Genomic DNA, 25,808 nt, shown 5'->3' with positions numbered 1-25,808 from the left:
GGGTGTAGGGAGAGAACTCTGGAGGAACGCTGAGCTGAGCAGCACCGAGGACAGCGCCCGGCAGCGCCAGCGCCGAGGTCTCCCTCCGCAGCCCTGACTCGCGCACACGCTGAGCTTTGGCTCACACCCCTCTTGCGCGGACACACACACACGCATATCCACACACCCAGGCACACACCCCGCTGTACAATGGCAGAATCCCACCTGCAATCATCCCTCATCACAGCCTCACAGTTTTTCGAGATCTGGCTTCATTTCGACGCTGACGGTGATTATCTTCTCTCTTTTTAACTGTTTCCAGACCTGTTTCCATGCCCCTTCCCATTCTTTGCCCTCCTTTGAGCCTCCTGATCCCATTATCATTCCTTTCTATTCTTTACTTCTTCCCCCTTCGGTCTGATCTTATCTTCTTATCTCCCCGACTGGCCGCCAAACCCTCACCCTGAAAGTTTAAATTGTTTCCACCGTAATCCCAAAACCTTAAACTTTTGTCTTTCCAGGAATGGTAATGGTAGAAGGAGAGAGAGAGCAGAAATTGGGGGACACTGCCCCCTCAAAGTTTCTGTGGCTGCGCTCAGCACCCCAACCATCCTCCTTTGTCCTCAGTGGATCTAAAGTTTGATACTCCAGGAGGGGAGCGCTGCCGCGTCTATATGCTTTGCTGGTTAATCAATGTCCAGGCAAGAGCGAGCCACTCGGGTCGCCAGAAAGATAACTCTCTTGGAAAGTGAACGGGAAAGACACTCGGAATGAGTTATCTGACACCTAGGTGCCTCTTTGTCTTTGCAGGAAGTGGTTACCTGGAAGGAAAGGAGCTGCAGAACTTGATCCAGGAGCTTCAGCAGGCGCGGAAGAAGGCTGGATTGGTAGGTTCAAGCTTGCGAAAGAGGGAAAAAAAGACCTTCAATCCCCAAATTAAAACATGCTTGTGTTTTCACAAAAAGCCAGCAGGGTAAAGCGCTTTCTGGGTAATGTAAACGTTTATTGACTGCGAAAGGCAAGAAAGAACAGTTTTCCTACTCGCATAGGGAGAGAGGGGAAGGGGGAGGTGGGGGGGAGAGAGAGAGAGAGAGAGAGAGAGAGAGAGAGAGAGAGGGATGGGGGAGGGAGAGACAGAAGAAGGGAGGGAAGAGGGAGAAGCAGAAACAGCGAGAAAGAGAGATTTTCTAAAGGGAAAAACCTTGCTATCTGAAATCGGAGCTTTAAATATATATATTCTATACTAGTACTTGCTTTAATAGATCTTCAAAGGAAAGTGTGGGTGCGTGAGATTCTTTAGCGGATCACCACATCTACCATTGAGTTTGATTAGGTAATTTTTAACTTCTTTTTTACTGTGTGAAAAATAAGGGGGTGGAAATGCATTTCTGCCCCTTGGTGGTCAAGAAACAGATCTGCAGATTATGGATCTCTTACTCTATCACCAATTATTATTGTTGTGATGTTGATGTAGTCGGGGAGATGAGAAAACATTCTGTCTTGACCCTCCTCACTAAGGGAAAGTTGCCCAACTTGAAGCGTAACTGAATTTAGCAAGAAAAGGTCTTCATTTCTGTTGAAAGCAAGAAACCCAAAAGGTAGAGAAGTAAAAAGTAAAACAATTTTTAAATTTCATGTACTGTTAAAAAAAAAAAAAAAAAGCGAAGTGATACTTTGATAGGAAGCAATTGATAGTGTTTTAAAAATTTGCTATGTTGGTTATTTAAGCCATTAGTTAATTAAACAAATGACAATTCTTATTAATTGTAAATGACTCCCTTTGGGCATAAGTTAACCTGTTAAGAAAACATGCTGTCCACATAAAAATAAAATATAATCAGTTTCTAAACATAGATGAGATAGTTGTCTAGAGGAAAATGGGTTAAAAATTGTACTATTCTACTGAGGTTTATGTAACACGGTCTGAGAAGGCAATCTTGAATTGGGATGTGTTACATGTTAATGGTCTTTGGCCTTTTTGACTATGTTTAGAAAGAGATTTTACATTACCAATGATGTATATATCATATAGCAGATCACCACCTCTAATATTGAGTGATATATATAAAATTTAATAATAGAATTATCTCTTTGCCCTATCTAAATTGAAAATTGTGTAATACACATCTCTGTACAGCATATTCAGAAGAATCCCAGAGGGCTCTAAATGTATTATAGTTCATTACAGAACTCAGAACTATTAGTTACAAAAATCATTGACCAAATTGATTTTAACTAGATTGTGCTCTAGGGATTGTTTTACCCAGATTTAATACTATATAAATCTAAAAGCATAACAGAATGGAATAAAATAGCAGTAAAATATTTTATATACTCTCTACCTTCCCCATATCTTATGTATTGCCATGTAAATAAATTTATGCAATACTGTCATTATAACTCTATGTATCTTCGGCTAATCTAATACAAACAAGTATCTTCCTTATTTAAAAATACATGTTTTTAAATCCAGTTGGAAAAGTCTTACTTTCCATAAAATTTAGAATTAAAACCTTGGAAGATGCTTCCAGCAGCTAAATGATTATATTTCAATTTTCCAGAAGTAATTTTAATATTGTGATTTATTTTCATCCTAGAAATTTAAATATTCATTAACTTTTAAAAAATATTTTTCTTTTCTTCCTTTTACTTTACTATTTGTACCTTTTTATAAACAATGTCTTCATGTTGGAGATTTAGAGTTTATTTTTTCTCTGTTTTGGAATATTCAATTATTAGACTATAATGTAATAATAGTAAACAAGCATAGTTATAGAATCATAACAAGTTGCTTAATGCCTTATTAGCATTTTTCTGGATTGTAAATACAGTCTAGATTTTTCTGAATTGAGTATTTTTCTTGATTTGGGTAGTTAAAATCTAAACCAAGATCTGAATTCTGAGTTTCATATAATAGATACATGTTTCACTATATTGCGAACTTCATTGCAGTAAACCTACTCTTATATATTTCTTCTCCTTCTTAATAACACAAAGATTGACCTTATAAACCAGGATTTTTGCATTTCTAGCCATAGGATAACAGATTTTATTGAATTAATGGAAACATTGTTTGGCTTTTCATATTAATAACATGAAATTTCCAAATTTTCACTAGGTGAATATAATAATAATGAAATTTAACAATGCAATATATTTTCAGAAACTATCCTTTTACACTAAACGTAGTGTTTGGTCTTCATATTTGCACTCATTTTTATACATTTATAATTGGTGGTGATGACGATTATGTTTTGCACTGTTTAAAAAATAGATTTTGATATACTTGTCAGAAACTTCACAAACTAAATGTCAAGTCTGCTACTTAAACTAGTAGTATTACATCATTTTAAAATTTAAGGACAGATGCTTTGGTTTTTATTTATGTTAAGGTATATGTAAAAAAAAAAAAGGAACTGATATTCCCACTATTCAGTAAATATAAATTGTAATTTATCTACAGTATTTTTAAAGATTAAAATATAATTAAATTGCTTTATTACTATTTATTATCTTAGTTCTACTAAAGATGTTTACATTTTCCAAACAGATTTGTAAATACTAGCAATAATGATATTTGGTCTCAATATAGCCCTTAAATTATATTAACCTATCTATCCCCAGAGCAATCTTGTGTGGTAGATAATACCGCCATCTTGTTAGCTACGATGAAAACTAAGACCTTAATTTGCTTTCCCAAGGACGTAGAATAGAACATTAGTAAGGGCTGACCTATTTTAAATAGGCTTCAGTTAATGCAACAGGGCTATTTTAAATGGGCTATGTTGGAGACCCAAGGGTAAAAACCAAACCTCCTGAATACCAGTTCTATGTTCAGATCACTAGTTTATAGTTCATAGCTCTCTACTTAATTTTTAAATGTATTTAATTGATGAATTCTTCTTTTATGCTTAAAACAATCTTTGCTTACAAAGTGAGTTACTCTTTAACACTCACACTTTTTGCTTGTTCAAGCTGAAAACATGTATTACTTTTCATAGATAAAACATTATGTTAGAATAAGAAAAATGTTATGAGATAGTATAGCAATACAAGATAATCTTTACTGAAGCAAGCAATGTTTAAAGTATATTGATGGTGATTATTATATTTAAATTCACTCAAAGTTACAAATGGAATGATTCTGACTACACTTTCAAAGGGTAGCATATTCTCAAAATTAATAATAGAAGATATATCATACTAATTGAGAAATGATCATCATGATTATAACTCTTTTATCTGGAACTAATAAATACTGCATATCAGTTATGCCTTTAATTTTTACGAGACTAGTTCATCAGTATGCATAATTCTAAATGGTTCTAATTTTCATTTTTCTTTGCAGTAAGTTATTAACACCATCACAAACATAACTGGGCATTTTTTTTACAAACTTCTTACCTGCTTTTATATGATTTTAGGAGTTATCACCTGAAATGAAAACTTTTGTGGATCAGTATGGGCAAAGAGATGATGGAAAAATAGGAATTGTAGAGGTAAGGAATTTACAATTTTTTCTGATTTAGTTTTAATAAATGAATTTCCATTTTGAAGTTGTATTCAAGTCAAATACAATATAGCAAGATCCATTCAGAAAGGTTTATTTTACCTAGCTAATACATTATCTTCTGTTCAGAAGCATGAAGTTCAAAAATATTCAGAAATGAAAAACATCTACGAGTTTGCCTAACCTAGGACCTAAATTTCATATATTACAAAATTGAGACCCTAGAGAAATAAAACGGTTTGCCTCTGGTCATACAGCTGTTTGCTGGCACAGCTGCGGTTAGAGGAACAAGTCCCTGACTTCTAGATGAGTACCGACCACATTCCATTACCCAGCCTCACTTCAATAGTGTCTAAGCACATGGTCCATCAGTATTTCCTATCACTTAACAGTGTAGACTTGACTTTTAAAATATAAAGTAAATGTTTGCGGTTCCTGTGAAATATTTACAATCCTTATTTTTCATGGCAAAAAGCTGCAACCTGGTTTGACAATTGGCCTTAGTAAAAACACAAGAATTTAACTAAAGTGAGTGAATATTTTATGATCCGTTATAGGTACAGATTTCTTATGAGTCTCTAAAAGTTAAAACTGTGGGTGTCAAATCTTATCCTTTGACAATGACTTTTCCTATTAAGGGCAACTTATTTTTGTCTGTGAATCAAGGAAGCAAAACGGATTATGCATCAATTCTTCTGCATTCTCAGATTTGTGAAAGAGCTGTTGCTTCCCTTTCCAGCCTGTGGTGTCTCAGCCTCTTTCTTATCTCTGCAGCCTATTAGAGAAATTGGGTGGAAGCCTTTGTCTAGAAAAATTAGTAAGGTCATAATTTAAAATATGCCAAATCATAAGCATAATTATGCTATTTATATTCTGTTTCTCAGTGTATTAGATTGTGAAGTATTCTGTCTCTCAACATTCAGGAATAATTTACCTTTGATTCAGAGAAATAACCTGGTTTTCAAATAATTGATCTTATAGGACACTTGTGATGCCAATGTGAAATACACTTATTTTTAAACAGCTACTACAAATAGAGTTAAGAGAGGACATACTATTATTATCTTTGTAATTAAAATTTTTCCCTGGAGAACATACTTTCCCCTTTACCTATGTGTAACTCATTACTATATAAATAGATAATAGTAATGGGACTTACAGATTGACATATAGGCCAACTAATCAAGATACGAAACCATCAAGGATAAGAAAATAACTTTTAAATTAAACATAAATGAGATGAGGTAAATCTAATTATTCAAAACTAGTTTGAAAATATGACATCAGTGACATTACAGATTGGCTCTTTTAGAATTTGACATACTTTATAATCCTAGTAAAGGAAAGACTGTCACCTTACATTTAACATACTTCACCTTGAAGGACTCTAATGGGCTCAGCTATTTATTCAATTTCATTTCTTCAGCAATACTAGATTGTGCAGTACAAAACATTGATCTGATTCACATGGATTTTACATTTTTAAAAGGATAAAATGGATAAGCATGTTTTGAATCCATGTTTTACTTTATGTAATACAGTCTAATCATTTATGACTTATTATTTGAGCTCTATTTTGAATGAGAGGTTAGAGGCCATGTAGCAGCAGCATTGTCCTGGAGGTTTAATGAAGGAAATTTCCTCAGAAGTTTTAGATAAGAAACTGTTACAGGAAAGAAAAGGCTTTCTGTGTTAGGAAAGATAGAGAAATATAGGTAACAGAAGAGGATAGAGAAGGCAATGAAGTCTGAAATAAAGAGGTGAAAAGCTTTTATAGCAATAAACATAATAAAAGAACTCACATTTGTATAAAATTATGAAATTTACAGAGTGCTTTCAATTATGTTATCTCATTTGATTTTCATGATAAGAAAATTAAGTAAATTTAAATACAAAATAAATATCTATTTTATAATTGTGGAATGTGAAGGCTTCAATAGAATTTGCCTAAGGTCACAGAAAAAGTAAGAAATAAAGGGTAGAACAGTCAGAACACAGCCATGTTCCCCCAAACTACTCTGCCTTTTTTTAATAATAAATAATCTGTACATTTTCTGCATTAAAAGGAAAGGTTTTCAGGCTTCAGTTGGTTGATTACTTATGGCAAGGTTCTAAGTTTAGCCAGGTTGAATAGTGATGCACAAAGTGTTCTGCAGAGAAGTTATTTGGGCAAAGCACCTGAAACATGATTTCAGCAGAACTTTTGATCAGCTGAAGCAGAAAGAAAGAATTTAAAGGGAGACAAACGAGATACATATAAACTGATTGGAAGGTTTTAGTGTCCCAGGACATGGAACTTTTTGCTAGATAAGACTCTTGGGAAGAACTAGCCAACATTCCTCATTTTAAGGGTGAAGAAACTGAAGCCCGAAAAGGCCAAATGATGTATCCAAGGTCCCACTGGCAGGGAATAACAAAGTCTATATACAGACTTAGAGCTGATTCTAGAACTCTTTTCATTAACCTGAGCTATCAGCCAAGACATAGGAGTAAGGCAACTGGAAGAAGACATTAGTTTGAGAGCAGAGAATTGGAGAATGGGAGAATAAATAGGAGATTGCTTCCACAGTTGATATGCATATTGATTCACTCTGCGGTGGTTAAGAGTGAAGAAAAGAGAAATTCTGAAAATAATTGGGAAATAGCTATTAAAAGTTGCAGATTACTTGTAGAAAATGGGGAGGGAGGGAGGAGGAAATATATGAACTTACATTGTGCTCTCTAGTGTCGCCAGAAAGTTGTATTAAATGAAGTTCATCCTTTCTTTTTCCAATATGATGTATATCACTTGCTTAGAAATCCTATAAATAATATAGGACATAAATACATAAATTCTAGCCAGCTATAAAGGAATGCAAAATCCTGTATTTTCTAAAATTTATAATAGTCTACCTGTTGACATCAAACACAGATTAACTTTGGTAATCAAAGGGGAAACAAGATGGATTTATTTATATGTTAAGCTCACTTAATAGTTGTACTCACAAACTCATAAAAATCTAATCAAAGTAAACTAAATGATACTCATGCAGTAGTCTGCTTCCCTGATGGAACAGGCCAATTGGTTTGTCTCTGAAAGATGCCATTCAAAAAATTAGAAAATGTAATGGTTAACTTTCAAACTTCTGATCTGATAAAGTTAACTGACACTTTCTAACAACATGCATTTGCTACCTAGAAACAAATACGTTTCTTTCTGAACTTTCTAATTTCATGTCTTTAAATAGATTTAAAAATTCACATAAATACAGTTCAGAAATAAAGAGATTGTTAATACAAACTCAAAACAGGAGCATTCAAATTTTGAGATAATTTAACAAATAAACTGATGGTCAAAACTGTTCTAAATTTATTCAGACTAATAGCTCTACTACAAAGAGGGCTGATTAAAATAATTAAAAAGGAAGACTGAATGATTTAGCAGATAACAGACATTTCTTCTCTGGTGTTCACATGAAATGTAGGTATTTCTTTTAAATGGATGTCAAATCTATAAGTTTTTCACCTGATTCTTTGAGCAATGTGTGAGAACCTACCATCCTCTCCATTCTTACTGTTTCTATTTGTCCAGGTCAGTGCATCCACTGAAAAATAGACCTAAAAGCTATTTTAATCCTAAAACTGTAACAACCCTCCCAGGGAAGCAGCTCTTCTCCAGCCTTTCCCTCCTTTCATCTGCATTGGGATTTGAGCCTGTGAGTTTAGCCATGGTGAATAATAATTTTTCATGGAAGACTATTTTACACCTCAAAATGACAATGAAATCTGATTTTAAAATTGTCTCTGTATCGATTTTTCTAAATGATTTATTAGGAATTTTTTTTTACTGAAGATTTTAATGGAGGGTGATGAAGGTAAGGAACAGTCTCAAAGCTAAGAAAGTCAGACTCACTGCCTTCAAATCTGGCTCCAACTACAATCTATGTGACAGCAGGGCATTTACCCTCTTTGATCCTCTGTTTCCTTGGCTGTGAGCAGGAATGACAATGTATTAACTTCATAAGGTTGTTAATGATTATCAGTATCAAATAGTACAGTTAAACAAATAGCTCAATGCTGGCACACTGTAAAAACTCAACAAATGTATTTTCAATTATTGTTACATACAAAAATAACTTACTAGAAAATCTACCCCAACTTCTGAATGCCAAGCTTTTCCCCCACTTCTTATATAATTTGTCAAATTCAAATTATTAAATTCAAAGAACTTTACATTTTTGATAGTTATTTGCCTTTCAGATTTCCTGGATTTACTTCTCACTGGCTAGGAAAAATGTTTTTCTAATTCTCAAGTGAAAAAAATGAATGTTTGGCTAATACATGTTCAAGAATGTCACCATACCATGATTGTCTTTAAAAGCTAGGAATTCTGCCTCATGTGCACTGCACTGTGATGTAATTTATATCACTAATGAAGTAGCCTTTCATGTATCCTCTCCTCACAACTAGAACTTAGCTTTATTGTATTTATCACCTGCTTTGAAATTGTCAGGGGAAAAGCTGTTTGAAAGTATCTGTCTCCCCATACGGTTCTCACTAGTTGTGACTGTGGTCACCAGCACAGTGCCTCATATTTGGTAACCAAATGAGCCACAGCAAGGGATTTCAACTTACTCCAAAACATCAGGCAAGGGCTCTGTATTATGCTAGAAATAAAATAGAGATGTAAAGTCCCCTGTTATGGGTAGAGTTCCCTGGGAAGTAGAACTGAGTGGAAGAGTAGCAATGAGCAGGTTTATTAGGAAGTACTCTTGGGATCAATACCCCTGGGATAGTAGTGAAGAGAACTGGTCTGGGCAGAGGGAGAAGCTGGGCTGTGACACAGTCTCAACTGAGACAACAGCTGACCCTACCGTGAGTTCTGAAGCTGGGATGACCCTTCGGGAATGTCTCTAGTTTTGAGTGAGAGGGTTGGGCCTTTATATCCCATGTTGATCAGTCATAGGATACCACCTCCTTGGGGACACAGCTCTCTTCACTCCAGGTATTCCTTCAATGGGCCCTGACAGGTGAGGCTGCAGCAACACTCCCAGCACTTGAAGGGAGCTCTGTCATGCCACAATGTCCACCCCAACCCCTATTCACAGCTTATTAATAAGTTACTGAAATTATCTCCAAAGGAACTTTACCTCCATTTATTTACAGCCTATCCTGATGCTACACAAATAGTTAATTGACTTTATGTATTGCTTCAATAAAATATTTAATAAAATTTGTGCAGTTGCTGGGCAGACACAGACCCCATCCTCAAGGAGCATGGCGACTGGCAGGGGAGACAGGCAAGTAGGAAGTTGGTTTTTTTCCTACTCTTGAGGACAAGCAACTAGTTCTCAGAAATGAAGCTCTGAAGGATTCTGCTTATTTCCATAGCTACCTGCCTTCCACTCATCCCCTTGATACTCTTCACTCTCTTATCCAACTCATAAAAAAGTTTTGAGAGTTCATAAAAGAGCAGGCAGGGAGCCCAAAAACTATGGAATCACCAATAATACTGGATTAGGAAGTATTGGGTACTTCTATAAATAGCAGTGACAACATGTCTGAGAATAAAGTAACTCTACTTAATGCCTCCAATATGAAAGACCTTTGGCACATTGTAGACATGGCCATAAAGGCTACAGCTAGAGAATTACTGTGCCCAGCTGTGAAACTTGAATATTGATTCATACACATTGACAGAAGAACCGAGAAACAACACATGACCACCACATCGTAAACATATCTTAAGAAAGATTTCTTTATATTCACTATAGCCACATCCTATAGTGAATATAATTCATATACATTTGTATATGAATGTATATAACATATACATTTCTTTCATTAAGTGTCTAGTTTCTCTTATAATTGTCTTTTATGTGCTTAAGACTCCTTTCTAACATTTATAAAATAGGATGGTATTGAGTGTAACAGTAACAGTTCAGTGAAATTAAAACAGATTGAATATGTTGCACATAGATGTAATCTGTATTTTTAATCATTTAAGACCAAAGCAGTGTGGGAAAGAAATATACATTTATAGTAGACATGAAGAGCAATTTTACTATCTCTGTATCTGACATTCAGGAGACCTCTGAACTTTATGAGTTACATGAACTTTTATTTTGAAACAAAGAAGACAATTCCCCTAATTTTACATTTAGTGATTGCTTACTAGCTCATTCTTTTATCTTTTCTGTTTTTATGTATTCAGTGGATTTGAAGATATAAAATTTAAAGAAAAATTAATCCTTTTTGTTCAAAGCAATAAACATTAATTATAAAAATCCAAACAAAATAGAAAATTACAATGAAGATAAGCAAACAATACTCTAAATCCTTTTAAGTAGGTATTTTTAACAAAGTAAAATTACCAACTAATCCACAAGTATTTATTTCAGGCATATAACATGCTAGATACCATGCTGGATATTCAGGGGATGCAGAAAAGTATTATTCCCTGCCCTCTTGAAATTAATGGTCTATAGGAAGGTTACCTAAAAGCTCTAAGAAAGATCTAACAAGTTGCATACCAATAAATAAAGGACAAGTTGGTATTAGCTATCTCCTGTTGCCTAAATGAACACTTAAGTTCATGCAAAACCTTAATAAAACGTAGCTAGACCTTCTATATCATGCAGACCCTCCAAAATGTATATATAACATCCAGTTCCATTTTTTAATCTTTCTCTTAAAATGTCTGCCTCTGACATATTTTCTTCCTTTTTCATGTGTTTTATTGTCTTCCATCTTTGTTCCCTCTTCATTCTTGGGTTACTTTTTCTTCTCTTCCCATCTTCTTTAAAATCCTCAAATAGACATTCTTCAGAATCCTTCCAGGAAAGTATTATAGACGACGTCAGGCTCAACAAAAGACTGGAGGGGTGTGGGTGCTTCTCCCTCCTCCAGAGCCCCTCTCCATGCCAAGTCCACCCACTGCCATTCTCCCTCCCTTCTCCTCTTCTCCCTTGGCTCTGGGGGAGACCTACATTCTAGGCCTAACTTGCCAGGTATCTGGATACTTTAATAATGAAAATGATTTATAGTTACTTTCCACTAGCTGCCCACTTGCAGATGAGGAAAAAAATTGGTGAGGGAGGTGTAAGGAAGACGGGGTTCTAGATTTCAATCAGAAACAGCCTATCATATTCAAATTATCTCATTGTCACCTGTAAAAATCACCAACAAATTCATTATTTACAGTCCAAGAGCAAAGAAGCAACCAAACTATTCTATTACTGTCTTCAAGAAGCATGTTGTTGACTTAATCTACTAATAATCACCAAATTAAAGTGATTTTCAGTCTGCCAATCATCAGGTCAAGTCAATCAACCTCTTCAGGCCATAGCATCGTCAGTTGAAAAATGTGGTCTTTGAATAAAATTAAATTACATTATTTCTGAGGTACAGAATTTTATGATTCGAGTATTCAAAGGAAATGAAAGAATGCAAAGGTCACAGAAATATGTCCTGAGTTTAATAAGGGACCTGGATAACACATACACACACACACACACACACACACACACACACACACTGCAATGATGCAAATGTGTTTATGTACCAAAAGCTAATTACATTTTTTTAAAGTACTGGAAAATTATAAACCCCCATTTTTACTTTTTAGATATAGTATCATCTACCCACACTCGTGACCTTTCTTTAAAAATAAGTTAAGAAAATGTTTTATGACTAGGTCATATTAAACTTGATATGAGGTTTGGCCCTTTTTTTAAGTCTCACCCACATATGTAGTGCCTGTAAACCTAGTGGTTTTCATTTGAAATATTATTTCAAAAATCTAAAAATAAGTTAAAGGGCATACACAGGTATAAGAAAAATGAGATTGCTTACATATAACATAGAATAGTGCATTTTATATTAAATTTTAAAATTTTAAATTTAAACCTAAAAGGATTAATTAAAAAAAAATAATTGTGATAATCTTTTCTATAACTTGGTAGAACTTTTTGAACTTACTCAGACTTTAAGGCTGATCTAGACTACAGGCTCTTGGCCTAAAATCCAGGGAAGAGGGTCCATGCCTGTGATTCAGGGAATTCATGAAATCCTGGAAATCAGATGACATATAGTGTGTGTAGATTCATTCTTTAATGGTGAAAATGCAGTGCTTCCAACAGAAGACGTTTTGATCCCAATATATTCAAGAAACACTGGCTTCTATTTCAAGTCCTTGTTTTAGTGATGAGGGTACTGAAGTCCAGAAATGCCTCGAGGTTGCTGGGGACCACAGCTAATTAGCTGCTGGGCCAGAAATAGATCTCACATCTGCAGTGGAGCCATCAATTCAGCTCCTTCCTTCTCTGCATGCAATAGATTAGTCATAAAATGGGATATGGAATCCTTTTTTCTTCCAGAAAAAAAAATAGAGGAAGATTGAAGTTATGAAATGACATCTAAGGGAAAATATCATAGAGGCACGCCGTGGAGATCAGAAAATAAACCCCAGCCCTGGATTCAGGCAATGGATGTCCTTTCCGCAGAAAGCAACAATTTGAGAACTGGCTTTTCCTATTCCTGTTGAATGCCCCACCATTCATGGCGAATTTCTTTTCCGTTGCCTTACAGTTGTCCTTGGTTTATCTTCCCTTGTATCTCATAGCAGGCTTTCTCCTCAGGTGTGAGAATGCATTTTCCCCCTTCACTCCCCTCCCCCACATGTATGTTCCTCATGGTTTGTTTCACTTCACATGAAATTTATGGCCCTCACATGTGCCATTCTGTGCACCCTGTGAGGAGGGAGCCCTGATCTGTGGCACAGAACACATGAAGGGTTCAAGCCGACAGAATGAATCTGCCTGAATGTCCAGCAGACAAGCGGCCATGCTAGTTCTTCCTGAGCACAGGTCTGCTGCAGCCACCTCACTGGCCCAAGAACCAAGCACACAAGGGCACACAAGCATTGAAGAAACTATAGGAAAAGAAAGGGAACAACGACTCTAATGTTTTTCTTCTACTTTTCTAGCCTGTGAGGGAACATGCTGAAGAAAAACTAAGCAGCAGATGTGACAGAGACTTGTTTTTGAGCTCCTTACAACACATTTCTCTCTTTTTAAATCTTTTTCAGTTGGCTCACATATTACCTACAGAAGAGAATTTCCTGCTGCTCTTCCGATGCCAGCAGCTGAAGTCCTGTGAGGAATTCATGAAGGTATAAGAAAGCTGTCCCTTTAAGAAAGCTGCTGAAAGTAGGGAAATTGTTCCTTTTATTAAAAATGTGTTTGTTTTCCTTATCCAAAATTATTTACAGACATGGAGAAAATATGATACTGACCACAGTGGTTTTATAGAAACTGAGGAGCTTAAGGTAAGCAAATAAAAACTTGTGCTAAGTTTTTCCTTTCAAATGCAATTACGAACTAAGAGCTTCCTAGCTTTTTAAAAAATCTCCCACAAAAGAAACTAATGTTGAACAGTGTCACATTTTCACCTACTCTTCGACATTGTTAATGAAGTACTAGATCAAAAAAGACTTCAATTGCTTCTTAAAATTCTGTACAGTAATGCAAGAAATAAACATTTTCTGTGGAGTACACAAATATAAGACAGACAGAATTATAGATAAGCCAAATAAACCATTCATTTTATTGAAAGTTGAAGTTTTACTTCTCAAAATAAACACATATGGATTTTCTTACAAAAGAAAAAGTTACTGAATAGCTACTGTATGCCAACTATTTTACACATAATGTCTTATTTAATCTTTGCATGAGTTCTATGAGATTTTATTACCCCAGTGAGGAAGAGTTGAGAGAAGTTAAATGATATACTGAAGGCTACACAGAAGTCGGACAGAGGCGTGATGTGCAAATCCAGGCTAGTCTGCCTCCGAGGCCTGTAGACATTCTGTACAACCTACTGTCTCTCAACAACAATGATGATAAAGAAAAATCTCCTATAATTAAAATTTTGAAAAATTGCAACTGAGAATATGAATTTATCACTTCAGGAGGAGAATAAAAGAAAAGGCAGAGATGATATGAAATCAAGTCTTATCTCATTAATTACTACATCTTTCTAATTTTCTTTAATCTTTAAAATGAGGGTAATAAATCCTTCCTCTCAGGCTTATTGTGAAGCTCCAGTAATATTCTGCACATGAAAGCTTTTGTGACATGTAGCATATAATAAATTATATTATTCATGAACTCAATTTACTAGCCTTTCATGAATATGGAAGTATTCTTCTCATTTCCTCAAACCGATCCCAAAACATGTCCATCTGAAAGACCCTACTTTTTCTATTTTTAAAATATAGAGTAACTAAAATATAAGTGAGTTAATATTTATTGAGTGTGTGTCAGGCAGAGTACAAGGTACCAAGGTGCTTGAAATGTATTTTAACATTTAATCCTCACAGAAAATATGCAAAGCCGGTATTATCACTCCTAATATACAAACAGTGAGATTGGGGTGCAGAGAGATCCAATTAGAGAGATCTTTAAAAAGCTCTCTAATTTTTTAAGATTACACAGCTGCCTAATAAGAGAACCTAGATTTGGACCCAGAATATCTGATAATGCTAAGAATGATACCACACCCCACCTCACCCACAGCACTGCACTCTTTCAGATTTCGTTTATTAAGAGCCATGTCTTTTGCTGCTATGCCGGGAAATAGGAATATCAAACAGTGCTAGTCATAGTTCAACGTAGTTTGAGTAGAATACAATTTTAAAGATGGAACTGGGACATTTGGGCTATGGCAAAATGGCTAAAACACATTCAAGTGTATCCTCTTGAAAATGTAAGCATTTTTAATGTGAAGTCACTGAAAATAATGTATTTACAAACTTGCAGCTCAGCAAACCACTAGATGACAGTTAAGCCACTGTGTTTTTATTTTATTAGTTAGACTAAAAATATTCTTTTAAAGATCCTTTCTAGTTCATAATGAAAACCTTAGTTCATTTCCAATACTGACCTCAAAATATTCTAAAAGTCTCCTTTGTTCTGAATTTTATTCTCAGAAAGAGATTCTAAATAGAAGTCCTCTTCCCTGGGGAATTTTGAAGATAAGTTGGCATTCTTTTTTAATGGATCTTTCAAGAAAGCTAATTTTAAGATCCATAATAGAGTACAACATCACTTGCTCTCAGACACGACTTTGAATCTCTGCGTCCCAAGGTTGCTCCCAGGCTATTTTTGTGACCACCATTTTAGTCTCTGATGAGGCTTTTTAACCCAATTAATCTCTGACAAAAGCCCTGTAAGGCTCAAAAATAAAATTCAACCCCAACAGATAACTGAATTTTCCATGCTTCTCTTTGGATTTGAAGTGGAATATTTAAAGTAAAAAAATTTATCAAACTAAGAAAAGGGTCTCTCTCCTTTTAAAAAGTGGTATTAAATCAGCCCAGAACTGGTACAGTTCTGAGGGAGATAAACCATTGCTGAATTGAGGAAATCTAACCCTTCAATAATATCTGGATACAGTATCTGCCCAGTTTTTCCTAATTGCATTCATTTTCTGAGAAAATAAAGGAGTTATGAATGAATAGCACTAAACAAAATGAGTGACTATTATATGCTTAAGTGCTTACATGTCACTTATATGGCAAATCTTTGTAAAGCTTTTATTTGATTTACATTTCTGTTAAAAAATTAAATTCACTCCTAAGCTCCAGCTGTCAAGTTAATAATCATCTTGTTTTTCATCCTTCCCACTTCAATCTCTATTTTAATATGATTCATATATCTTTCAAAGATTCAATGACATCATCTGTGGCCAATTTTGTTAATTTGAATAGTCAGCGGAAGCATTTTAACCAAAGTGCTTTGGACTGCATCAAGACAAAAACTAACCAACTGGCCCTCTGGAGAAATGAGCATCATAGTTGCTATAAACTGATGTGTAAATACACCCTGGGGTTGAAGGGGGGCAGAAGTGGATTTGAAATTAGAGATAGATCTCTATCTGGTTTACTGATAATTTTTTGTACATATGCCAAAGGTATAAAGGCCCTTGCGTTTCTTGCAGAACAATCCCTTGAGTACTTGTGAAGGTATCAGTAAGCAGAAATGCATCCACTGGGCTGGCTAGTTTTAAAAGGTTTTATTCAGATTAATTGAAATCATGAAATCATGGTAGTGCACGGATAATGACCAATCAAGTCTCAGTAAAAAGCAGGCATTATTCCTGTCAGAGGTAGTTTCATTGCTGGAATACCAAGAGGACCACCTGGTTGGTCTTTCTTCTATTATAAGTTCCCCTACTAACCTGCTTCTACCCTCAAAAAGAGACTTTCTTTGCCTTCCTGGTATGTCCTGTTCCAAGGCATTCTGAAATGAAAGTAGACAATATATCGTCAGTGAAATTTATCTAAGTGTTCTTTGTTTTAACAGAACTTTCTAAAAGACCTGTTGGAAAAAGCAAACAAGACCGTTGATGACACAAAATTAGCTGAGTATACAGACCTAATGGTAAGACTGATCTTGAAAAGATTGCAGCCAAGAGCTCATAAAATAGTATGATGTTCTTGCTAATTCCCAAGACTACACAGGATGAAATAAATAAACAGTGGTGTGGGTATCATATGCACATAGGTAGAATTTCATTTGAAAACTGAAATACTTAGGGATGCTTACATCTTGTCATTTTGTGTGCTGCAGGCATTGGCTTTGAGATTCAACATATGAGCATTTTCTTCCTTGTAGAGCTGTGTAATTTTTATCTATCAAAAGATGACTTGCTTTTCTTCCAAATCCAGTGTAATTATATCACTAAATTATATAACTTACACATGTATAAGGTAAACTATATATATAAATTATATCACCAAAAACTCACTTATTATAGAGGTCCTGAATCCATTTTTATCACAGTTTGGGAAATCATACTTTGTTAGAGTTTAAAGAGACGGTCTAGCTACTTTATTAATTAAGCAACTTAAAATGGGTTTCCTTCTTTCTTTTGATTTTTGTTACTTGGTGGTTTTATATTGGTGCTTAGGGTGAGGAAATCTAAATATGCCCTGAGGCTGATGCTATGGTAAATAGTGATAACTAATATCTTCTACAGAATGTTGATAATAGAGTCAAGAAAACTGTTTTACACATAGGCACCTACTGTTTTAGGGGGAAAAAATGAGCAAATAAATAAGGTTCCAGATAAAATAAACCAATGTCTATGAAGTTAGTTTCTATTGGATGAAGTTTGCTTATTTTGACTCATCACAGAAGTAGGATTACCAGGAGATACATATATTCATACATGCTTTCAGTACAGTGAAGGTACTGTGAATTCTTATGCCATGGATTTAAATAAACCATAAACATAGCTCTATACTATAGAAGGTGCTGTTATATTAGATTAAAGGAGTTAGACTTTTTAATTACTCTGAGAAACAATCTTATAAAGGGTTTGATTATATTTGATGTAACCAAGGTTTGCTTTCAGCATCTCAGCTTACTTTTATGGGGGGGGCGGGGGGGGAGGAAAACCTACTAGAACTTTACTATTGCCTTATTCACTAAACAGTGTTATTTATTATAAAGTGGGGCTACACTTTAGTTTCAAAACAACCAAAAAGGTTTTCATGATCATCTTTAATTCCTCATTACATCTCCACTTACAATAGCACTAGCAAACAAATGGGGGAGAGTTTCTTGCTATGTGCCACAATCGGCAGGTCTAAGCTCTGAAAAACGTTTGGGTGATGGACAATAACCTACATTTATCAATTTTCTACTTTGTTCCAATCTTAAGGGATGCCTATTTAAAGAAAGGCTCCTTTCCAGGTAGAATATTGAAGCAGTCTTTCAAAACCCACTCAGATGGGAGTTTCCCTCTGTTGGATTGGCCCGACATATCTGATTAAATGTCATAAACCAGTTCAAATCCAGGAAGCAAATTAATCAAGAGCTAATTAAAATTTAAATATATATGCTGGGAAATATTTCCCTATGGGCACAAAACTAAGTGATTGAGTTGTCCGGTATCTTGGTAGAGAGTGTGACAATATCAGAATATTACGGTCAAAGGATTATAAACTGTTTTGTCAGCATGGGACCCTGAAAAAATCCATCTCCTACAAAAGATTCTGAGAACATCTTAAACCATAGAATACTCTTCATTTCCTCCTTAAAAAGATGTCACTAAACCTATATCCATTATAACACTGGACACATTCTGTTCTTTAAAAACAATGTTAATTTTTCACATATTTAGTGTTCATTTAGTATACACATTTTATATATTTAACATAATTAATATATACTACTTTGATATATTATACCAATAGTTGCTACTGTCTAAAAAGATGAATGCTTCCCAAATATGGGTATGAGCGTGTTTACATCTGGATGTGTCTTTGTGAATGATGTCTATATAAGTGCAATGGAAAGTTGGAGGGCTTTATTGAGTTTCTAATACCCAATAGAAAATAAAACAATTCAAAAATTATTCAAAAATTCTATTCTCTAAGGATTTATTTGTTATCTGTTTTCTGCTTCTGTTTGTGCTGTTCTATGCTCTAAAAGGTTGAAATAAATTAAATATTTATTTTCTTATTGGAGAGACTCCAGAAGTGCAGTAAACCGTCAGATGCCATCCCTCCCACATCTTGACACACATACAAATGTATTTGCAATTTAAAAAGTGACAGTGTTCTAGGAACTTAGCTAAGACCACTATTGCTCTGTTTGACTATTCTATATTATTCTGATAAACTCTAGCAACTGAAACATTACAGAACTGAAAATTTGCATTGAAAGTTTAGCAGTGCTAGTTTCTAAAATTTTACTGTATATATACAAGTAGTTGATAACTCAGACAGCTTTATTTTGAAGTTCAGCTCCTTCATGCAATAAATCATTCCTCAAATAGCTAGAATAATGGCATTCTGTCTTTCAGCTGAAGCTATTTGATTCAAATAATGATGGGAAGCTGGAGTTAACTGAGATGGCCAGGTGAGTTTAGGAACCATGAAAAATGTTATTATAAGTGGATCCTTTTCAAAAAATATAATATATTAATATAATGTTTTCTCTCAAAAGGTTACTGCCAGTGCAGGAGAATTTTCTTCTGAAATTCCAGGTATTTAACTTTTTACTACCTTAAATAATATTTTCCTTGAAAAGCTAGAATGTGGGAAACTTGTCAAGGGAAACATACTGAAACATAGTAATAGCATTTTAACATTTACTCTCTTCGCTGTCTTTAGGGAATCAAAATGTGTGGGAAAGAGTTCAATAAGGCTTTTGAGCTTTATGATCAGGTAAAAAATCATTACTTTTTTCCTTTTTTATTGCAGTAAGAACGCTTAACATGAGATCTTACCAAATTTATAAGTTTAAAATATAGTACTGTAAACTATAGAGACAATATTGACAGATTCTTTAGAATTCATTCATCTAATATAATCGAGACTTTATGCTCATTGATTAATAACACTTCATTTCTCCTTCCCCCAGACCTGACAATGACATTCTAATTTATGAGTGTGACTATTTTAGATACCTCATATAAGTGGCATCATGCAGTATTTGTCTTATGCTGATATTGTTTGATGATATGTAGTTCTATTTTTAATTTTTTGAGGACTCTTCACACTATTTTTCATAGTGGATGCACCATATTTGCATTTCCACAAATGTGTATAAGAGTTCCAATTTCTCTTCATTCTCACTAACTCTTGTCTTTTATCTTTTTGATAGTAGCCATTCTAACAGGTGTCAGGTGTTCGCTTAATTTTTATTTCTCTGATTAGAGATGTTGAGCATTTTTTCATTTACCTGTTGGCCATTTATATATCCTTTTTGGATAAATGTCTTCTCAGTTCATTAACCCATTTTTTAAATTGGATTATTCATTTTTTGCTATTGAGTTATAGGAGTTCTTTATGAATTTTGGAAATTAACCACTTTTGGGATGTGGTTTACAAATATTTTCTCCCACTCTGTAGGCTGCTTTTGCACTCTGTTGATTGTTTCCTTTGCTCTGCAGAAGGGCTTAAGTTTGACGTAGTCTCACTTGTCTATTTTTGCTTGTACTGCCTTTGCTTATGGTTTCATATCCACGAAATCATTTCTAAGACCAAAGCCATAAAGGCTTTTTTTATGTTTGTTTGCTTCTAGGAGTTTTATAGTTTCGGATCTTACATTTAATTTTTTAATGTATTTTGAATTTATTTTTTATATGGTGCAAGCTAAAAGTTCAATTTCATTCTTTGCATGTGGCTGTACAGTTAACCCAACACCATTTGTTGAAAAAAAGCTATCCTTGTCCCATTTTGTGTTTTTGGCACCCTTATCAAAGATCAGTTGACCATATAACATGTGAAACTGAGGGCTCATTAGTCTATGTTTCTATTTTTGCTTCAGTGCCTACTGTTTTAAACAATGTAGCTTGTAACACATTTTGAAATCAAGAAGTGTGATATCTCCAGGTTTGTTCTTCTTTCTCAAGATGGTTCTTGGCTACTTGGGATCTATTGTGGTTCCGTATGAATTTTAGTATTTTTTTATTTGTATAAATATTGCAATTGGGATTTTGGAAGTGATTGCATTGAATCTGTAGATGTGTTTGAGTAGTATAGACATTTTAACAATATTAAGCCTTCCAATCCATAAACACAGGATGTCTTTCCATTTGTTTATGCCTTGGTTAACTTCTTTCATCAGTATTTTATAATTTTCAGTGTATAAGTTTTTCATCTCAGTTAACTTTATTCCTAAGTATTTTACTCTTTTGGTGCTATTGTAAATAGGATTTTCTAATTTCCATTTCAGATAGTTTATCATCATAACTAATTTTCAATTGTTAATTTTGCATCCTACAACTTTATGTAATTTGTTTACTAATTTGAACAGTGTTTTGTGAAGTCTTTAGGGTTTTCTTCATATAAAAATCATATCTGCAAACAGGAATGATTTAACTTTCTTTCTGATTTGGATGCCTTAAAATTTTGTTCTTATCTATAATTTGATTCTTGAGAAGAATTTGGAAAAAAATAATTATTAAAATTATACAACCAATTCATTCTTTTTTTTTTTTTTTTTTTTTTTTTTTTTTGAGACGGAGTTTCGCTCTTGATACCCAGGCTGGAGCGCAATGGCGCGATCTCGGCTCACCGCAATCTCTGCCTCCTGGGTTCAGGCAATTCTCCTGCCTCAGCCTCCTGAGTAGCTGGGATTACAGGCACGCGCCACCGTGCCCAGCTAATTTTTTGTATTAGTAGAGACGGGGTTTCACCATGTTGACCAGGATGGTCTCGATCTCTTGACCTCGTGATCCACCCGCCTCGGCCTCCCAAAGTGCTGGGATTACAGGCTTGAGCCACCGCGCCCGGCCAAAAATCATATCTGCAAACAGGAATGATTTAACTTTCTTTCTGATTTGGATGCCTTAAAATTTTGTTCTTATCTATAATTTGATTCTTGAGAAGAATTTAGGAAAGATATTATGGTATGTCCAAATTACACAAACCTTGATTAGAATCCCACATTATGATTTACCTGCTTTGAGACTTTGAACAAGATACCAAACTCATGTGAGCCTCAATTTCTTCATTTGTAAACAAGAGACAATAATAACACCAATTTGCAGGATTGAATGAGGATTAAGCTAGGGGAAAATATCCAGCAAAATAAAGGTTATTTGTGATGTCACTAGGTCACACCCTATGCTTCTAATTTGTTTACTCCTGGACCTGTGGCCTCTAGTAGAACTCTGCCACCACCTGGTGTGACACAGAACAACATACTTTCCCCAGCCCTCAGTTTCCTCACTTGACCCAGAAGATATTATTAAGTGAATTACTAACATTAAGTGAATTACATGTGTAAGTACTTTGAAAAGTTCAAGATATTATACAAATGTAAGGTATTGAATGAGAGGTAACTAATACCTTGCATATCTTACAACTTTGGAGCAGCTAAAAACTTGGGTGGCCTGACATAACAGATTAGAGTATCTGCCATATATGCAGTTGGGAGACTTTCTAGAACAGAAAACCAAACACTGCATGTTCTCACTCGTAAGTGAGTGTTGAACAATGAGAGCACACAGACACAGGGAGGGGAACATCACATACTGGGGCCTGGGGGGTGGGGGCTAAGGGAGAAATAGCAGTTGGTGGGGGGATAGGGGAAGAATAGCATTAGGAAAAACACCTAATGTAGATGACGGGGCGATGGATGCAGCAAACTACCACCATGGCACGTGTATACCTATGTAACAAACCTGCACGATCTGCACATGTACCCCAGAACTTACAGTACAATTTTTTTAAAAAGATTCCAATTATTTCCATTAACTTCATTTTCCACTACTGTAGATCAAGTTGGTTGTATACTATTTTATTTCCTCTCCCCTAGGATGGCAATGGATACATAGATGAAAATGAACTGGATGCTTTACTGAAGGATCTGTGTGAGAAGAATAAACAGGTAACTTAGTTACCATGGCACTTACTTCTTAAGCAGACTCTATGGATCCATCCAAAAGCAACCGCACATTCATTTTGGAAACTACTTTAAAAATTTATAGAGGAGCAGAAATAGAATTCAATTCTTAACTCAATTTAATTCTGGCCTAAATCAGGGTAACTGTGATAAATAGATTTTAAAAACAACCGTGTGATTATTCACATTTGTATAAGAACTTAATCCAGCTGTTTTGTTAATGGATTGATGTAACAAGTAGTTTTCATCTCACATTTTATCACTTCACTTGATAGTGGTTAATTAACTTCCATATTTAACTGGATTACAATGCCATTTATGTTCTATACAGGATCTGGATATTAATAATATTACAACATACAAGAAGAACATAATGGCTTTGTCGGATGGAGGGAAGCTGTACCGAACGGATCTTGCTCTTATTCTCTGTGCTGGGGATAACTAGAATTGGTGGCCACAATCACTTGCTAGTGATACATTGTATCTAAAAAATAACTGTGCACTATAAGGGAGTAGGCTGTATTTTCTTTTATATATGTAAATTTAACTGCATATAGATAATCATCCAGGATGTGTGGCTCATTCTTTTCAGCTTGTTTCTATACTGTTTGTTATATACAGTTTTTGTAACTATATGATTGAAAAGAAGAAAGTCTATGCTTAGGCCAGTCAGTACACCCAATTTTAAAAAATAACATATTCTTGCTTTCATAAATATAGTTGAACAAGATTTCCCTAAAAATTCCACCAGGATTCATCTCTAAAATTCTTGTCTCTGATGTGAAAATGCATATTTGTCACTGAATAATGGAATTATACATGACAAGCCAAACATTCTTATTTTAGACAATCATCAAACTGTCCCACAAAATATTTCTAAGCTATATTTCCCACTATATTAGGAGGAATGTGCTTTTGCATCTAAAATACTCATCAAAATAGCAATAAATAGTTAATTGTGGCTTTATGAAGTTAACAGTCTCATTACAGATTTAGTTTACCAATCAACAGCAGGTCTACTGCTTGAATCCATACAAAACCATCGGTTCAAGTTGATATGGTAGCAAGGGAAGGGAGCACGAGATGACACATAAATCTGTCTGATTCTATGCCTGTAATTCCAACAAGCCTACTGTCAGAGAATATGACCTAAATCCATTTTCTAAACTGTTTTCACGTGTTGCAGATTATAATTATTCTAGTCAACTGCTGTTTTATGTCATATTCTGTGTAATCTCTGATTAAATTTAATATACTGCGTATTCTGGTGTCTAGTTTGCATACTTCCTGGATTTTCTTTCTATGTAGAACTGTTCATTTCCACCAAGGGTATCTGCTGCCTCTGAAAATATTTTTTTCTAGCTATAACAACTCTATTTTTTACTACATAATTAAATTTTAATGTAAAATTCATAGCATCCTGATTATTGAATGTTATATCATCAATACTTTTGTGTATTCTGTGGATTCTATATTTCATATTGAGATCAGCATTCAGAATAGTTCTATTTCTATCTGCAAATAGTTTCAAATGAGTTTAAAAAATAACATCTGAAAAGAAATGCTAATGTAATCATTTATCTTATCTAGCAAGAAGATTCTAAAACATTCTTTAACACACATCTAAGTCACAGTTTCACATACTTGTAGCTAGAATATCCTATACTGGTTTTAGTTGACATGTAACAGTTGGTGATTTTAGATTCTGTGATTGTGAAACAGGGAGCTATGAGAGATGTGTCCATGTGAAATTTACAGTTACTGCTTAAGAGTTAATGATCATTCTGGGTCAGCTTGAATGTCCTCATTCTATAAATTCAACACTTATTTTCTGAATTCATAAAAATAACCAAAAAAATGTGAGCTATCTGTTTCCCTCAAGAACAAATAGAAATGAGATCTGCCAAAAACTAAAATTCATTAAATGATGTGAGTGAGTGAGTGGGAGATTGGCTTTGCCTTTAGCGTGTAAATGGAAGCACTGACATTAGACTGAATTTAACTACTAAGAATAAATAAAGAAGAAAATAACCTTAATCCCTTGTAGTTGTTTCTTCTTCAAAATGTCAGCTGACATGCAATTCATGATGGATCCAGGTGGAAATGTAGGATGCTCAAAGTATTATGGCCTAAGGAATCTAAATAAACACAAATTGACTCTGTGAAATACTGGATGCTTCATTAAATTCAGGGGTGTCTCTAACATTAAAATTTACAAAGAAATCTCAAAGTATCCAAATATTTCAAGTTTTCTGCCCAACTGACATAGTCAAATATTTCTTCATGAAAGATCTCCAAAGGAATAATAGGAACATACAGAATTTTCCTATATTTCATTCACAGATAACTAATAAAACTGAATAGTTAATAGTTATTATAGAAAAATAACTGTTCACTACCAAGTATGCATCAAAACTCTACCAGGTATGGCATTCTTACAGTAACAGCATGGGCAAAGAAAGAAAAACAACAAAAACAAATTATGATAGGGAAGTATCTGAAGAGACTTCCTAGAGAGCTGGTAGCAATAACTGTCATGAAGCTAGCAACAGGACTATCATGGTTGACTTTAATTCCTGAGCACTATCAAGGAAAGAAATTCCTACACCTCAGCTACATCAGTCACACTTACCTATACATGACAGATCTGCTTCCTCAAGGAGAGAAAAGGGTGAAGAATGAAAAAAAAATGAATCTAGAAAGGCAAATATAAAATTACTGGCACAATCACTACCTCATACCACAAACAAAATTCATTGCAAGTTTATTATCAATATAAATGTGAAACATATGTAAACAACACAGGAGAATATCTTCAGTATCTCATGCATGAAAATACTTCTTCACATCTAATTATGAAGAAACAGATAGAAAAAACTGGACTCTATTAAAATTAAGAATTTCTGTTCATAAAA

The 25,808-nt window shown here is 34.5% G+C and overlaps 1 protein-coding gene across 1 annotated transcript; it reads left to right on the top strand.

Moving 5' to 3' along the window:
- On the top strand, nucleotides 1-24,930 carry CALB1 (calbindin 1). Its single transcript, XM_012465095.3, has 11 exons — nucleotides 1-268; nucleotides 790-866; nucleotides 4,404-4,478; nucleotides 13,557-13,640; nucleotides 13,740-13,796; nucleotides 16,834-16,911; nucleotides 19,343-19,398; nucleotides 19,486-19,525; nucleotides 19,653-19,706; nucleotides 22,807-22,878; nucleotides 23,225-24,930. Exons 1-11 carry the CDS (start codon nucleotides 190-192, stop codon nucleotides 23,336-23,338), a joined length of 786 nt encoding a protein of 261 aa, XP_012320518.1. The 5' UTR covers nucleotides 1-189; the 3' UTR covers nucleotides 23,339-24,930.
- Nucleotides 24,931-25,808: the final 878 nt, after the last annotated feature.

The sequence above is a fragment of the Aotus nancymaae genome, unplaced genomic scaffold (genome assembly GCF_030222135.1).
Source record: "Aotus nancymaae isolate 86718 unplaced genomic scaffold, 86718_ANA_hifiasm-v0.15.2.pri h1tg000036l, whole genome shotgun sequence".
In the NCBI taxonomy this organism is placed as follows: domain Eukaryota; kingdom Metazoa; phylum Chordata; class Mammalia; order Primates; family Aotidae; genus Aotus; species Aotus nancymaae.
This window is presented reverse-complemented; position numbering and strand designations above follow the sequence as displayed.